We start from the raw sequence: 15,577 nt of genomic DNA, 5'->3' as shown, positions 1-15,577 counted from the left end.
TCGGCTGTCAATCTGTCAAACTGAACCGAGAAATCTCAGGGGCGCTCGTGTGTCTGCGCGACGGAGACAGGGAATCGCAGCTGGGGGCGAGGAAAAGTGCTGAGAATCGCTGTGATAGCAGCCCAGGAGTGATCAATGTGAGGCGCTGATGCTGAGTGAGTGACATTTCATTGGTGTGCAGAGGAGTTTTTCCACCGGAGAAAAGTGCGCAATTGACGTGTGTGTGTGGCTTTTTCACAAGTGGGCGCTTTTCGCGAGACTCCCGCGGGGGGGAGAGAGTCAATTCCGGGTGCGTGAGTGAGTGTGTGTGGGGCCGGCGTGGCGCCACTGTCGCGGGGACTCCCGCAGGGTAGTTTTCCGGGGGGGGGTGAGAGAGACACTGAGTGTGTGAGTGAGGAGAATGGTGGCGTGGAGCAACTCGCGGCTGGTGCGGATCCTGCTGGTGGGGGATCAGGGCGTGGGCAAGACGTCACTCATCCTGTCGCTGGTGAGTGAGGAGTTCCCCGAGGATGTGCCCGCCAAGGCGGAGGAGATCACCATTCCGGCCGACGTGACGCCCGAACAGGTGCCCACGAACATCGTGGACTACTCAGGTGAGTCCGCACGTGCTTCCCTCTCTCCCTGCACGGTCGCCTGACGCCGCCCGCCCTCTTGCAGCCGCCGAGCAGGCAGACGACGCGCTGACGGAGGAGATCGCGCGCGCTTCCGTGGTGTGCATCGTGTACTCGGTCGAGGACGACAGCACCATCGAGCGCATCGCGTCGCACTGGCTGCCGCTCATCCGCGACAGCATGCCCATGGATCAGCGCAAGCCGGTGGTGCTGGTGGGCAACAAGGTGGACCTGGTGGACTTCTCCACCATCGACGTGAGTTCCCCGCGCGCCTGTCTTACGTAACACACGCTGAAAGTCTTCTTTTCCGCCCTTCAGCAAGTGCTCTCGATCATGGAGGAGTATCCGGAGGTGGAGAGCTGCGTGGAGTGCTCCGCCAAGACGCTGCAGAACATCTCCGAGATGTTCTACTACGCACAGAAGGCCGTGCTGCATCCCACGGCGCCGCTGTACAGCACAGAGGAGCAAGACGTGAGTTGAAAAACCATTTCTTATTTCGCAATTCCGCGTTGGTCTTGCAAGAACCATCGCAAGAACAGCGTCTTTCCCTTGCTCACAATTAATCTCCATTACATATTCTGCAGCTGAATTATTGCACACACATTAGAATTGGTAGAAAATGTAATTTTGCACGCACTTCAAGTGGCTTTTCCCGCATTTTCTGATGCACCAGAAAATCTTGGATACAATCCAAGGAAAGTCTTCACTTCAGAAGCCTTCTTCTTCCTCACACGATGTAATTAATTTCTCACAGTGGCGTAGTCACACGAAGGGGGCGAAGAAGCAGCGTTTCTCACTGTTCACAGATTCTTCTTTATTGTCCTTTGTGTGAAAAATGTGTAAAAATGAGAGAAACTCCACATATTTGGCTAAATTTCTATCGAAAAGTACGTCAAAACGCCATCTGGCGGAAGTGGTGTGTTCCACAGAGTTGTAGGCCGTCTTTTGCCTATTGCAAAACGTCAATTTTCATGAAAATCTGACGAAAAACGGGGTCACTATGAATGTTTTTACTGCAAAATGCATAGAAAAGCCCTACAAATTAGGTGAAACTGAACTCTGACACGAATGAAATGGTCTAGAGAGTTGTAGGTCAGCTTTTCTTGTTTCCAAACCGCCATTGCTCTTTAGGATTCACCGGAAGATGGCGGTACTTTCAGTGTTTTTTAGTGCAAATGCACTAAACCAAAACTTATTGTAAAAATTAGTCATTAAGACTATTTGAGAGTCATTTTTCGATTTTGTCATGTTCAAGAAAGTTGTAGGCCATCGAGTGACCTTTCTAAATCCGTACCGATTTTAGCAATCGGATGAGAACCTTGGAAAATATGCAGTGGAAAACAAAACTTTTCAAAATGGACACTTTCCAAAATTTAACTATTTTTACACTCTAATTTTACGTAGTAAAAAAAATACCGACATCCGTTTTTTACCGTCTAAGAAATACTGTAAAGAAGCTAAAATGTTTTACGCGTTTTATGTGTGCAGAATTTGCATTGCATAACATTTCAAGTAACACTGAAGCGAATTTCTCATTAGCCTGTTTAATAGTCTCTGAAGTGTTAATTTTCTTATCGTCTGCATCGCCTCTGCAGCTGACGAATGAGTGCAAGAAGGCGCTGGTGCGGATCTTCAAGGTGTGCGACATCGACGGCGACGGACTGCTCAACGACTACGAGCTCAATCACTTCCAGCGGCGCTGCTTCAATGCGCCGCTGCAGCCGCAGGTGCTGGACGAGGTGAAGGCGGTGCTGATCAAGAACATCCCCGACGGCATCCGCCACGACGCCGTGACGCTCAAGGGCTTCCTCTTCCTGCACTGCCTCTTCATCCAGCGCGGCCGCAACGAGACCACGTGGGCCGTGCTGCGCCGCTTCGGCTACAACGAGCACCTGCAGATGTCCGGTGAGTACTTGCATCCGGCGGTGAAGGTGCCGCCGGGCAGCAGCACGGAGCTGTCGCACCGCGGCCAGCAGTTCCTCACGGCGCTGTTCGAGCGCAGCGATCGCGACGGCGACGGCGCGCTGTCGCCAGAGGAGTTCCGGAACTTGTTCAGCGCCTGCCCAAGTCCGCCGTGGATGTCGGACATCAAGTGGACGGTGTCGACCAACGAGAACGGCCATTTGACGCTGCACGGCTGGATCTCGCGATGGGCGCTGATGACGCTCGTCGATCTGCCCAAGACGCTGGAGTATCTCGCGTGGCTGGGCTTCAATGTGCACGAGAATGAGTCACAGCTGTCGGCCATCCACGTGACGCGCGAGCGGCGACTGGACTTTGCCAAGAAGCAGAGCAGCCGATCGGTTTACGTGTGCCACGTGATTGGGCAGAAGGGCGCCGGCAAGACGGCGCTCTGTCGTGCCTTCATCTACGATGACATGAAGGTGAGTTGGCGTCCGGTTAAGGACCTTCCTGACCCTTGATTTTATGCCATAATTCCGGCTTTAATTATATGATTTGAATGATTTTTAGTCCAATTTGAAAAATCGGGTTTCCATCGAAAATTTCATGCTTTTCGGCGTGAAACTAATAAAAAGTCATTTTATTCATCATTTACGCCGTACATTTTTGCTTCCAAAATCGTCTCAAATTGCAAACATTCGCATGAAAAGCTTCTTTGAGAATTAATTTTAGATTTTTAGAATTTTCCTCTTAATATTTGTTAGACTTTGACTGAATCTTTCTCATATCTTTTCATTTTTTCACGTAAAATGTTCACGCAAATCAACTTTGGGATGTAATATTTTCAGTTCTTCGAGTTTTTCTATTAATTTTGCCAAGAATTCCAAGAAATATAAAAAAAAACAACTAGAATATTAACAAAGTAATTTTTTCAGAGCAATAATAGCGCTTAAATCGCTTAAATGAATGATTAGAAAGTGTTTTGGAAGTAAATTTGGCGAATTTCGAAGCAAAATTAACGTTCAAATTTCAATTCAATCTCTTGAAAAATTGTGTTTCTGACTTTTTTCATAGTTTTCGATTGACCTCTGCCGATATGTTTGATATTTTATCCACTTTTTAATGTGTTTTAAAAATCCGAATCAAATATAGTTTCCAATTTCCCATTTTTAATATGATTTTAAGCGAAAATGGGCCTAATTAGTCCCAGACTGTCGATTTTACCCATTTTTCCCCTGAAATTGTGTTGGAAAAGGCCAAATTTCCACCTCTTCTTGCCTCTTTTGCAGAAGATCAGTGAGAAGGACCTGCGCGGCGGCGTTCAGCACTGCATCAATGTTGTGCAGGTTTATGGGCAGGAGAAGCATCTGGTGCTGCGCGACATCGATGTGAGGCAGGCACTGGATCCGCTCCAGCCGAATGAGGTTCACTGTGATGTTTCCTGTCTAGTCTATGATATTAGCAATCCCAACTCGTTCGAGTACATCGCCCGGATCTACATCAAGTACTTTGCCGAGAGCAAAATACCCGTCTTGATTGTCGGCACGAAGGGTGACCTCCTGGAAGTGCCTCAGAATTATCTGCTGCAGCCCACGGAGTTCTGCAGCAAGTACAAAATATTGCCACCGCAAATCTTCAGTCTGAGGGACAATAAGAAGGATCTCTTCACCAAATTGGCCACAATGGCGGCTTTTCCGTGAGTATTTTCTTTTCTTTGTTCTTTTTCTGGGGGTTTTTTTGCGATGGGAAATTGAACATTAATCCACTTTTAGAGGATAATATATTTGTAAAGAGGGAGAAAAGTGGGACATTTGAAGCACTCTTTCTCTAACGTTATTATTGTATTTATCTTCTTGATCACACGCACACTCGTTCGGGGGAAAAAAACAATATGTTTTGTATGATGAAAATGTATTTAAATATCTACGAAAACAAAAAACAGTCGCTTCCAAGCGGCTTGGATCCTCTTTTACAAGCACAGGTTGGTACAGCTGTGGGAGACCACGTAAGTTCAGCTTCAATTAACTATTTGTGCAAAATAATAATTAATAATGCTGCGAGCAAAATCAGTAATTTCTCTCTTTTTATTTTGATTCTTTTCTTCCTTTGAGTTTGAAGAGTCGAAAAATCGCACGCGAAATCCACACATTAAAGGATTTTTCTTTTTAACAGAGCTTTGCATTAAAACTCACAAATTAATATAAGTTTTCTTTGTACATCCTGTGTAAATAATCATGCGAAATAATTGATGTTTGTGTTAAAAAAAAAAACATTATTTGACAGAAAATGCTTGAAAAATTGATCTAATGTCATTTCTCGGCTGCTTTCGTAACAATTCGGACGATTCGGACAATAAATTAACGTCAAAATTTGAATTTTCATTTAACGTATAACTGAAAAATTTCCCATACTTTATTTAGAAGAAGAAAAATTAGCATTTCAAATGAATTCTAGTTGAGATTAATTAATATTGTAGGTAGAAAAAAAATTGATTCAGCCACAAAATCACGTAGATTTTTCACTCATTCGATTTTTTGTTTCATTTTACATTTATTTCTTTTTTTTTCCTTCAAAAAAGCTTAGCTGAAATTATGTAAAAGAAGAAGAAGAAGATGAAATTTTGATGCAAAAGTGAGTCGATGAAAAAATTTCTGTACTTTCAGTCCAATTCGACGCGTCGTGAATTTCCTTTTCATGAGTCCCAACACTCAGATGTCTTCTTGGTCCCAACCTTTCAATGTCAACAGGTTGAGAATTTCATTCAATTTCTCTCCGTTTCTTTCGTCTTTTCACACATATTTTCTTGACTTCTCTTTATTCGGCGTTTTGCACTAGATTTTTGCACTTTCGCACGATCATTTTGATTTGTTAGTCAGCACTTTTTTGGGGTTAGTTTAGTGAGTAAAAATAAATGGGAAAACTTGTAGAGAAGAGCTGGGCATTTTTGAAAATGTTTTCGGGATTATAATTGATTGTTTTGATCTCAAAATGCGGATATTTTGATTGATCAACTCTTTTTTCATTCAAACTTATGACGAAATTAAATTAATCGCAATTTCTTAAGAAAAATTAAGCCTTCTTGACTTTCTTGATAACCTTTCTTGTTTGTCTTTTCGCTAACATTTCAACTCTAGATTAGGATCAATATTTTGATGAGTGAATCGAAAAGTATGAAAAGTTCAAATTTCGTAACTTTTCAGGGGAAAAAGATGAAAATTTAAATAGTCTTCGAGATTTAAAAAAAAAAAATTGGAAATCTAACTTTTTTCATTTTAAAAATATTTTTATGAGATCTTAAATCGAGAAATTAAGAAAATTTTTTTATATTCTTATTAAAAATCAATAAACATTTTTAAAAAAACCGTAAATCTATTAAAAACTATGAAAAAATTCAACTTTTCATAGTTTTCGATTCACTTTTTGATTTTATGTCGATCAAAATCTCTTGTGAATATTTCAAAGGTTTCTTAACTAATAAAAAAAAGTTTCGCTTTAAGGATTAATTCCTTAAGCGGCAGGATTCATAAAAGCCTTGCTCTCTCCTATAATTATGTAGTAAAACTGAGTGTAAATGTTGCAGATTGTTAATGAATGTCTTGTGTTTAATTGCCAGTCTTTATTAGTAGCTTTGTTGAGATGCAAAGAATGCAGTAAAAAAAGGCAAAATGATTAATTGTGCATGAAAGAAATTCTTCGACGGTGTCAGAGAGACGCGCGAGGAATGCTTTGTATAATAATCCGGCTGAATTCACGTAGAAAAAAAATCCGCTAACAACACTTTTTGTCCAAGTGTATTTTCTCAGCACTTTTCCTCTTGCATTGTGTGATTGTTTTTGGGCGTGTGTGAATGAAGCGCCGCTTTCCATTGGGCTCTAATGGGCGTTTTCTCTCACAATCCAGACACTTGAAGCACTTCGGCCTGACGCCCGGAGATCCGCTGGTGTGGTGGAAGGCCGGCCTGGGCATCGCGGCGATCACTGTGGTCGGATGGTACGTGGTCAGGGCCTTCCAGAGGAACACGACGACCTACGGAGCGCGGTGAAGTGGAAAAACATGGAGTAAATCTTTTTTTCGCTGCGAAAGAACTGTGAAATTGTGTGTTGAATTGAGGCAGAAGACAAGAAAAAAAAATACCATTGAGATACTCTCCTGGCCAGAGTGAGGAGAATGATTAAGTAATTTGAAGTAAAAAATGCCGAAGTAGTCAGTCATTCAATGATAAAAAGAATTAGCGTAGCGTCGCGAAGAGATTGTGTCCCTTTGAAGCTTTTTCTTGAAGTATTTTTGTGAGAGAAATCTTTGAAGTCTTGTAGATTTTATCAACACTTCTCTTTTTTTTCCGAAAAATTTTTTGCGCGTTGTAAATAATATTTCTCTCCCAGAAAATAATCGTCACACAACTTCCAGACAGAAGGAAAAAAAGGCTTTTTTCATTCTCTTGGGTTTTATCGCGACACACATTCATAATGTTTCATTATTATTATTATATTTCTTTTTAAGTCAATCGATAGGAATTTGTAGTTGGAATTTAGATGAGAGAGAAAGAAAATGAAATAAAGACACAATTTGTGAGATGAATAAAACTATATTTTAATGGAGTATTGAGAATATCAACAAAATGATTGCGCCAATGTTAGTAAATCCGCTGAATGTGAATCACTTCCGCTTCTTCGTCGGATTCCACCTCAGTTGTCGATTCGTAGTAATAGTCAGATGAGCCGCTCTCTTCGTCCTCATCGTAGACTTCAACGGGACGATCGGCCTGCTGAGATAACAGAGAAAGGACGTGATAATCAATCGTCGAACACATTTTACTCAGAGTTCTAGCGTGGCAGCAGCGATTAATGCAATTATTCGTTCGGCAATTAAGATCATAGAATGCGCATGATGAAAATTCGCGATAATCGAATTTATAGTTCGTTAAAACAACACCTGAGCTAATTGTACAAATTGCGACCATTGAATTCTCTAGAATTCAAGTCTGCTTCATATCAGACGATCATAAGGTCACTTGCAACTTGTATTGGGATTGTCCCGATTGTCCGATAAATTGGCCACCAGTTGGCGCTATAAACAGAGAAGAAGATATACGCAGCCCAATTCTAAGTCCTCCGCCTCAGAAATAAATATGGCGGCGAAACAAAGTTGTTTAATCTGAAGCTATAATAGTGGCGACGATTACGAGTGAATCTCGAGTGAAAGACGCTCAGGAGGAGGAAAACTCTCAAGTGGATGAGCAGGAAGACCTGCCCAGTCAAGTGATAAGGCACAGGATGCGCTGCAAGCCTTGAAAGCCAGCTTACTAGCAAACAACGCGGCTAATAGCTGCGCAAACAGGGTGTTACTTCCACTTCAGCCAGTATCTGCTGAAGAATATCCCTGGGTGTCCTACCAGGATGCGCTAGGACATGATCCTCATAATTTAAATTTATGAAGCAGAAAAACATATTCGAAGACGAGCAAGGCAGACATTTGTGGCATATTTTAAGTGGAAGCTGTCAGGACTGGCGATGAGAAAACAAGTAACTCCATCGAGGGCTGACACAATGCTTTTGATACTTCTTTTGCAATTGCCAAGCCGTCAGTGGAAGTTTTGTTATTGACGGTCTTAAGGAAATGAGATTTTCACCCTCAATTTCGTTAAGAACGTAATGCAATTTTCACGCATTTCAACTCAATTATGAGAAAGGTTGGAGAAAGGCGAAAGTAAGCGAGGAAACTCACGTCATTCTGCAGATGAAGGTCCAATTCCACTTGCATACGGAAGTCCATGGCCATGAAGAAGGCAGTGATGAGAAGCGGAAGCGTCGTGCGACTGTTCCACGCGAGTTTCGTGAGGAACATGAATGTCTGGCCGAAGACGGAATCCATTTCTCTGCCCAGAATCTCTGCAATGATTAATAAAAGACGCTCTTGAGCCAATAGGAATATCATATATTCGTAATAAATTCATTGCAACAAAAGTGTGGGAATGTTAAGTGGCTTTTCAATCGAAGTAGTCCACGTGAGCGCCTGACGTGAATTTTCCCTCGCGCAGCACCTGGAGGAACTTCCGGGTGGTCTGTTCGCGCGTCACGAGCTTATTCTCCACGTGGAGATTCGCCATGGTGCTCTTGACTTGCTCATCCGTGGACTTTGTGCGGATCTCCGTCTGCATGTCCGTGTCCACTGGACCTGGAGAGTAGTTGAGCACCACCACGCCGGGATTCTCCGCCGCCAGGCAGCGGAAGTACATCTCGCGGGCGGCGCGAGAGCTGCAGTACAGCGACATGCTGGCGAAGGGCTCGAGAGCCGCCAAGGAAGTCACATTCACCACGATCTTCTGCGTCTCCGGGAAGCTGGCCATGAAGACGGCATTGAGAATGGCCACGGAGAAGACATTCATGGCGAAGTGCTCGCGCCACGTGGCCTGGGAGTTGTGATCGACACTCCACTTGGTCACGTCGCCCAGAGTGCCCACATTGTGGATCACCAGGGCGAACTCGAAGGACTCCTTGGCACTGTTGGCGAGAGACTTCGCCACGACAGTCTCCAGTTCCTCACGCGAAGGCTCCGTCAGATCCACCGACACCGTGACGATGGTCAGGCGATCATTCTGGGCCAAGATCTGGCGCCTGGTGTCCTCCAGGCCGGCGGCAGAGCGCGCCAGGAGGAGAACAAGAGAGCCCGGCTTCATCTCCTTGGCACACTCAATGGCCATCGTCTGGCCAATGCCCCTGGACGCCCCGGTGACGAGCAGGAAGCCCACCCGATTGAGATTCACCGCCAAAGAGGACATATTAACCTGTGTGTTCTTCTCTAGCGACTTCCGTCAGATGATTCGCCTTCGGCCTCCTTGGGCTGCTGCTGCTGCTCCTCCTCCTCACTCTCCACCTGCAGCTGATCGTGCTTCACCAGATGCACCACCTCACCCACCGACAGTGCCTGTTCCGGACGCAGAAACCTGGCAATCTCCTGCGCAGCCCGGAAATCTGTGCTATTCACTGGAGCGTCGAGATTCAGGTCAATCTCCCTGTTCGCCTGCACTCCGTCACCACAATCCACGAGTAGACTCTGCAGGCAGGCTTCGCGCTTCTCCGCCAACTGCCTCAGGACGTTGGGATCCTTCTTGATGCGCCTCAACTTGGACTCTGCAAAAACGGCAAAAATACACCCGGAATCAGTGGCATTTTCCCGGCGAGGGAAGCCAACCACCGCTCACCTAGTCTGTCGAGGTACTCCTGTGAGTCTGGAAGACGCTCACTCTTGGGCTGGAAGTTGTCTTCGAAGCCAATGTCGGCCGTGGAATCGCTTTGGAAATCGCTGCTCTTCTGAGATTCAGATTCGAGCCACGGATTCATTCTGACAACTGACCAACAGCGCCTCTATCCGCTAATGAGAGAAGCTCAGCAATGTCTCGTTTCCACCTGTTTTCCCTCAGAAATGCAATGATTATCACCAAAATTGGACTAAAGACACTCTTTGATGACTGATAAGTTATTCTTGATGGGAATTTTAGTTGAAATTCTGTGAATTCATGGAAAATTCCACACTTTTCCGAACAACCCTCCGGAATATCTCCGAAGCACGCGTTTGCAGCCAACTTCACGCACAGCGATTGACTGCGTCACTGAGACATTTAGTGGAATTTTCCTCCGGATTAGTGCGAGTGCCCAAAAATAAAAACAATCCAACAAATATTCTCACCTGCCCTCGAATTAGATGGAATATGTGAAGAATTGTGCACTAAAGTGTTAACTGTAATTGTACATAAGCAAGGACAGGTGATAGAATCGGTGTGTGAGTGAAAGCGGACGAGATAATGGCCAATGAGGCGCCGGTTGATGGGAATTTCAACATGAAAAATGAGAAACAATTCATTTGTGGCGTTGTGGAAGGTAATCCCGCTGTGAATCCCACCTTGATGGGTAGTTTCAGTGATTAATTTGTTGTATTTGCAGGCTTCTACGGGCGACCGTGGACGACGGAGCAGCGGAAGGACTTGTTTGCCAAGTGAGAAGCGCGCTTTGGCTGTTTTGTTGATCTTTTTGCCTCTAATCACGGGGAATTTCTCTCGCAGGCTGAAGAAGTGGGGCATGAACTCCTACGTGTACGCGCCGAAGGACGACTACAAGCACCGGGCGTACTGGCGGGAGCTGTACACGGTGGAGGAGGCGGATCACCTGAGCAGCCTCATCGCGGCCGCCAAGGAGCACGAGATCAACTTCTACTACGCCCTGTCGCCGGGCCTGGACATGACGTACAGCAATGCCAAGGAGACGGCCACGCTGAAGCGGAAGCTGGAGCAGGTGTCGCAGTTCGGCTGCGAAGCCTTCGCGCTGCTCTTCGACGACATCGAGCCGGAGATGACGAAGGCGGATAAGGAGGTGTTCCAGAGCTTCGCGCACGCCCAGGTGTCCGTGACGAATGAGATCTTCAACCATCTCAACTGTCCGCGCTTCCTCTTCTGCCCCACGCAGTACTGCAGCTCGCGCGCCGTGCCGTCGGTCACGCGCTCGGAGTACTTAAACACCGTGGGCGGCAAGCTGGCGCAGGACATCGAGATCCTGTGGACGGGCCCACGCGTGGTGTCCAAGTTCCTCACCGTGGAGGGCATTCAGGAGATCACGGAGGTGCTGCGCAGGCCGCCAGTCATCTGGGACAATCTCCACGCCAATGATTACTGCAGCGTGAGTATCTCATTCCCTTCCCATTCCGGGAAATCTAGGTCAATAACCCAATTCTCCTCATATCTTCTAAACTAATTATCCGATTGCCAAAAACGATATGAATTTGGAAAGGTCACTTCATGGCCTACAACTCTCTAGAACATATCGAGATCGAAATAAGTCTATTAAACAGTCTTAATGACTATTTTTTATAATAAGTTTTCGATTTGCACTAAAAACACTCAAAGCGCCGCCATTTTTCGGCGGATCCTGAAAAGTAATGGTGGTTTGGAGAGAAGATAAGCTGACCTACAACACTCTAGAACCTATTATTTGTGTCAGAGCCCAGCTTTACCTAATTTTTAGGGTTATTAGAGTTTTCTGTGCATTTTGCAGTAAAAACATTCACAAAAACTCCGTTTTTCGTCCAATTTTCAAGAAAATTGGTGTTTTGGAATGGGAAAGAGATGGCCTGCAACTGTGTAAAACAGATTACTCTCGCTAGATGGCGTTTTCGTCTGTTTTCGCTGATCTTCTAGTAACAATTCTAACTTTATTCTGCTGTTTTTCTCCCTTGCAGAAGCGCCTCTTCCTCGGGCCCTACTCTGGGCGATCGCCGAAGCTCATCCCACTGCTCAAGGGTGTCCTGACGAATCCCAATTGCGAGTATCACGCCAACGCCGTGGCCATTCACACGCTCGCGCACTGGTCCAAGTGCACAACCGAGGCCAGCATCGACAATGCAATATCGGCGGACATCAAACTAGAGACTGAGGGCGATCAGGGTGGCTTTGGCGAGGAGATGACGCCCAATTGCCTGGCCAAGAACATCTATCATCCGCGCGAGGCGCTCAAGAATGCCATCCGCGCGTGGCTGCCGGAGTTCCAGGTGGAGAAGGAGGCGTGGGGCCCCATCACGAAGCCCCATCCGCCCGTGACGATGGTCATGCCCATCATCCCCATCATCCCGTCGGTGAACACGTGCATGAGTCTCACCACGTCCACCACGGCCACTGTCACGTGCACGCAGACGATGAAGGTGCCGGAGGTGAACACGACGCAGCTGCAGGCGTTGGCCGAGGTGTGCAGCACGGTGACGGGCGGCGAGACGATTCCGCCGCTGCCCAATGTCGTGATGAATTCGCTGGTGTCGGCGAAGAAGATTGTCACGAATGACACCATCCCGAATCCCATTGTCTCGAATTTGTCCATTCCGGACAAGATTCCCGTGCCGTGCATCCAAGCGCCCATCATGGCGCTGAAGGAGAGCGTGGAGGAGGACAAGGAGAGCGACGTGGCGGCCAAGGTGCAGATCAGCGAGCCGATTGAGGTGGAGGACATCACGGAGAAGGACGACATGGTGGACAAGGTGGACGGCAAGGCGCTTCCGTCGGCGTCCGGGGCTGAGACTGAGGCCGGAACTGAGGTGATGGCCATTGCCGATGAGAATCCCTCGCCGCACAGCACAACAGAGCCAATGGAGTGTGGCAGCAGCGTGTTGTCTTCCTCGCCGAAGCAGAAGAGCTCCTCGGAAGATGTCGTGATGTCAGAGAGTGTCTCGGTAAGTCTCAGTCGGCTTCATATATTCTTAGTCAGATTGTAATGATCTTCTTACGTCCTTCCGTCTGTCTTTTCTTCCCCAGACGAGCTCCGGAAGCATGCACGTGGAGACTTCTGACGGTTCGCTCAACTCGAATGTGGATCTGGGTGAGGATGTGGCCAAGGAGCTGAGCAATGAGGATCTGAGTCTTCTCTGTGATCTGTTCTACTTGCCATTCGAGCACGGCAGCAAAGGTCTGGTGATACTCAATGAGTTCCACTGGCTGAAGACGAATGCCAGCGTGCTGCTGGGCGCGCCGAAGAAGCCCTTGACGGACGCCAGTGTGAAGCCGGAAGTGCAGGAGTGGCTGCAGCGCAGTGAGAAGTTCGCCTCGCTCTGCCAGTCAATTCTGGCGCTGGCCAAGAAGTTCAGCGTGTGCGTGAACAAGGAGCTGCTCTACGATCTCTACTCGTACGTGTGGGACATTGCGGGCATCGTGGCGCTGCTGAATGCCTTCGTCCAGTGGCTGGCGCTCGCCCACTTTCCGTCCAACATCAATTCCTACACGCAAGGCAGTTATACGTGTAAGATTCTTGGCATTTCTTCTATTTCTAGCGCTTTGGGCAGAAGATTTGAGGATTTCTTGTCTTTTCAGGGTTCAGCAAAGGATGGAAGGATACTTTTATGTCGGGCGAGCAGGAACCCTGGGTATTCCGCGGAGGATTAACGGCTGATCTTCAGGTGAGAGTCTTGAGAGCGTCGTAAATGTGGGGATTTGATGGTAAAATTCATCTTCTTCCCGCAGAGACTTCTGCCTGTGGACTCGGGCAATGATTTATTCCTGTACAAACTCCCGGACGCGCCCTCGTCGAACTTCTACACGGTGCGTCCGTACGTGTTCACGGACGAGGAGGCGGTGTACTCAATCTGCCACAAAACCTGCCGCGACGGATCGGACTGTTCGGAGCTGTTCCCGGAGAATCTGCAGGGCATTCCGGCGGATCGCCTGGTCGGGCCGTTCATCACCATCAATCCGGAGTTCTGCATGGTGATGGAGTGTGGCTCACTGGGGCTGATTGGGTACATTTGTGGCGCCCTGGACGCCAAGGTGTTCTACAAGAATCAGCAGATGTGCTGGTTGCCTGCCATGTGTCTCAAGTATCCGATTGAGCTGCTGGAGTCGCCGGAATTGACGCCCACGGCCAAGGACACGATCACACACTTTCACAACTTCAAGTACGACTGCCCGCAGGAGGTGCTCAACGGCTATCCGTCGATGATGACGTGCTGCGTGCTGAAGGAGCAACTCACGCACGATCCGTCAGTGGCCAAGAGGCTCGTCACGGTGCTTCTGGCCGCCTTTCGGTCCAACGGATCGTTCGGCGTGCACGTGTGCATCAATCGCACAGATCGCTACATGCATCAGTTCTACACCAAACTGGGCTTCGCTGAGATCCTGCAGGACAACATGCGCATCTACTTGGGCAGGAACTTCTAACTCTCTGCATTTCTTCCTCCGCCGCACTCTCAATCCGATTCGTCTCCTCTCTCTTCTCTCTTTTTTTTACGTTTTACCCCCCATTTTCACCCCCTTTTAACCCACGCATTGTGATCTTACGAGATACTATATTTAACATGTTTAATTAAATCACTACAGAAGATTAGCTCTCAGCTTCCTATCGTGTATGTCCACACACTGTCGATGCCCGCGTCGATGGTGTGCGCCGGCCGCAGGGTGGGAAAGGGGAATCTGCAGGCGACGATTGTGCACTTGTCCTGCGCCTCAGCCAGGAGTTTCCGCTCCAGCTCCTCCATCATGCAATCCACGCCGAAGATCACGATGTGACTGTACTGAGAGATGCCGAAGCGCCAGAGATCGCGCCGGAAGAACGACACATCGCGCCACACTCCCGCCCTGGCGGCGGAGAATCTCGAGTAGTGCACCAGCCACCTATTCAGCTCCACACCGTGAGACTTGTAGCCATTCTGGGCAGCGGCTGATCAAATCAAATTTGTGGGAATAAAAAGTGTAATTGTTGTCAGAAAATCCATGTTCAATTCCTGCTAACCTATGACAATTCTTCCATCGCCGGATCCTATGTCCAGCAGGAGATTCCTCGGGGGCTTTGCCACACCGCCAGCTCGCTGGAGAGCGGTGAGGACGTTTGAGATCTGGGCAGGAGTGGCTGGAACGTAAGGTAAACAGATTTTCCGGAAAGCAGGCGCCACGAAGGGAATCGAGATGCATGTTATGGCGACTCCCAAACCACCTGCAAAGCAATGATTTACCAATCACACAATCTGGAAGGGTAGAAGGACTCTTCAGCTACCTGTCACGGCCAGCAGGATCTTCCCTGACACTGAATTCGAGGACTTTTTCGCTGTTTCCCGGGACATTGCAACCAGCAATGCGAGGTTATGGCCGATCGTCCGGAAGAACTGTCAAACTGCCTGACTTTTGTGACGTAATGGTGTGTTATTTTATTTTAGGTGGCTCGCGAGAAACTCTGCGGAAAATTGGCAAAAAATCACTTTAGTTTTGCTTTTCGAGGGGTGAAAATCACACGTGTGGCCACGGGGAAGGTGCGAGCAGGGTTTTTGAGCTGAGGTGGCGCGAGATGGTGTAGCTGGTGGTGGTGAAGAGTGCTGAAAAATTGCGGGTGAAAACGCCATTGGAGGTGAGAAGCACAGGAGGAATTTGACATTTTTCCAATCGAAAAAAAGTTGGGGAGAGAGAGTTTGTGGGAAAATTGAGTTTTTCCCATCTTCCAAGGCACTGTGCTGGTGGTGTTGGTGCGGGAAAGGGTGTCTGATGATCGTGAGTGGTGGCTTGTGTGGGAAAATCAAGGGAAATTGATGTGGCAGAGGAAGAAAAG

The 15,577-nt window shown here is 47.4% G+C and overlaps 5 protein-coding genes across 10 annotated transcripts; 2 read left to right on the top strand and 3 right to left on the bottom strand.

Moving 5' to 3' along the window:
* The first annotated feature begins 22 nt into the window (after window positions 1-22).
* On the top strand, window positions 23-7,097 carry LOC132264501 (mitochondrial Rho GTPase-like). 6 transcript variants are annotated; one of them, XM_059764732.1, is made up of 8 exons: window positions 23-593; window positions 658-866; window positions 930-1,082; window positions 2,207-2,995; window positions 3,803-4,209; window positions 4,456-4,494; window positions 5,177-5,260; window positions 6,414-7,097. In XM_059764732.1, exons 1-8 carry the CDS (start codon window positions 401-403, stop codon window positions 6,553-6,555), a joined length of 2,016 nt encoding a protein of 671 aa, XP_059620715.1. In that variant the 5' UTR covers window positions 23-400; the 3' UTR covers window positions 6,556-7,097. The 6 variants fall into 6 exon arrangements, with proteins under 6 accessions (XP_059620715.1, XP_059620714.1, XP_059620717.1 ...); XM_059764731.1 differs by having other exon boundaries at window positions 4,456-4,518; XM_059764734.1 differs by lacking the exon at window positions 4,456-4,494.
* Window positions 7,098-8,292: 1,195 nt separating this feature from the next.
* Window positions 8,293-9,883, bottom strand: LOC132264503 (uncharacterized). The gene is made up of 3 exons (XM_059764739.1): window positions 9,715-9,883; window positions 9,298-9,643; window positions 8,293-8,401 (listed from the first exon to the last, which is right to left on the bottom strand). Exons 1-2 carry the CDS (start codon window positions 9,851-9,853, stop codon window positions 9,312-9,314), a joined length of 471 nt encoding a protein of 156 aa, XP_059620722.1. The 5' UTR covers window positions 9,854-9,883; the 3' UTR covers window positions 8,293-8,401; window positions 9,298-9,311.
* LOC132264502 (sepiapterin reductase-like) lies at window positions 8,434-9,299 on the bottom strand. Its single transcript, XM_059764738.1, has one exon. It carries the CDS (start codon window positions 9,289-9,291, stop codon window positions 8,500-8,502), a length of 792 nt encoding a protein of 263 aa, XP_059620721.1. The 5' UTR covers window positions 9,292-9,299; the 3' UTR covers window positions 8,434-8,499.
* A 256-nt stretch (window positions 9,884-10,139) lies between the features above and the next one.
* LOC132264526 (protein O-GlcNAcase-like) lies at window positions 10,140-14,204 on the top strand. Its single transcript, XM_059764762.1, has 7 exons — window positions 10,140-10,390; window positions 10,454-10,505; window positions 10,573-11,182; window positions 11,742-12,722; window positions 12,805-13,285; window positions 13,357-13,442; window positions 13,507-14,204. Exons 1-7 carry the CDS (start codon window positions 10,315-10,317, stop codon window positions 14,197-14,199), a joined length of 2,979 nt encoding a protein of 992 aa, XP_059620745.1. The 5' UTR covers window positions 10,140-10,314; the 3' UTR covers window positions 14,200-14,204.
* A 154-nt stretch (window positions 14,205-14,358) lies between these two features.
* LOC132264530 (ATP synthase subunit C lysine N-methyltransferase-like) lies at window positions 14,359-15,156 on the bottom strand. The gene is made up of 3 exons (XM_059764767.1): window positions 15,032-15,156; window positions 14,771-14,971; window positions 14,359-14,698 (listed from the first exon to the last, which is right to left on the bottom strand). The coding sequence occupies exons 1-3, from the start codon at window positions 15,096-15,098 to the stop codon at window positions 14,370-14,372; spliced, it is 597 nt and encodes a 198-aa protein (XP_059620750.1). The 5' UTR covers window positions 15,099-15,156; the 3' UTR covers window positions 14,359-14,369.
* Window positions 15,157-15,577: the final 421 nt, after the last annotated feature.

This window comes from Phlebotomus argentipes, unplaced genomic scaffold (genome assembly GCF_947086385.1).
Source record: "Phlebotomus argentipes unplaced genomic scaffold, Phlebotomus argentipes genome assembly contig_27, whole genome shotgun sequence".
Lineage (NCBI taxonomy): Eukaryota > Metazoa > Arthropoda > Insecta > Diptera > Psychodidae > Phlebotomus > Phlebotomus argentipes.
This window is presented reverse-complemented; position numbering and strand designations above follow the sequence as displayed.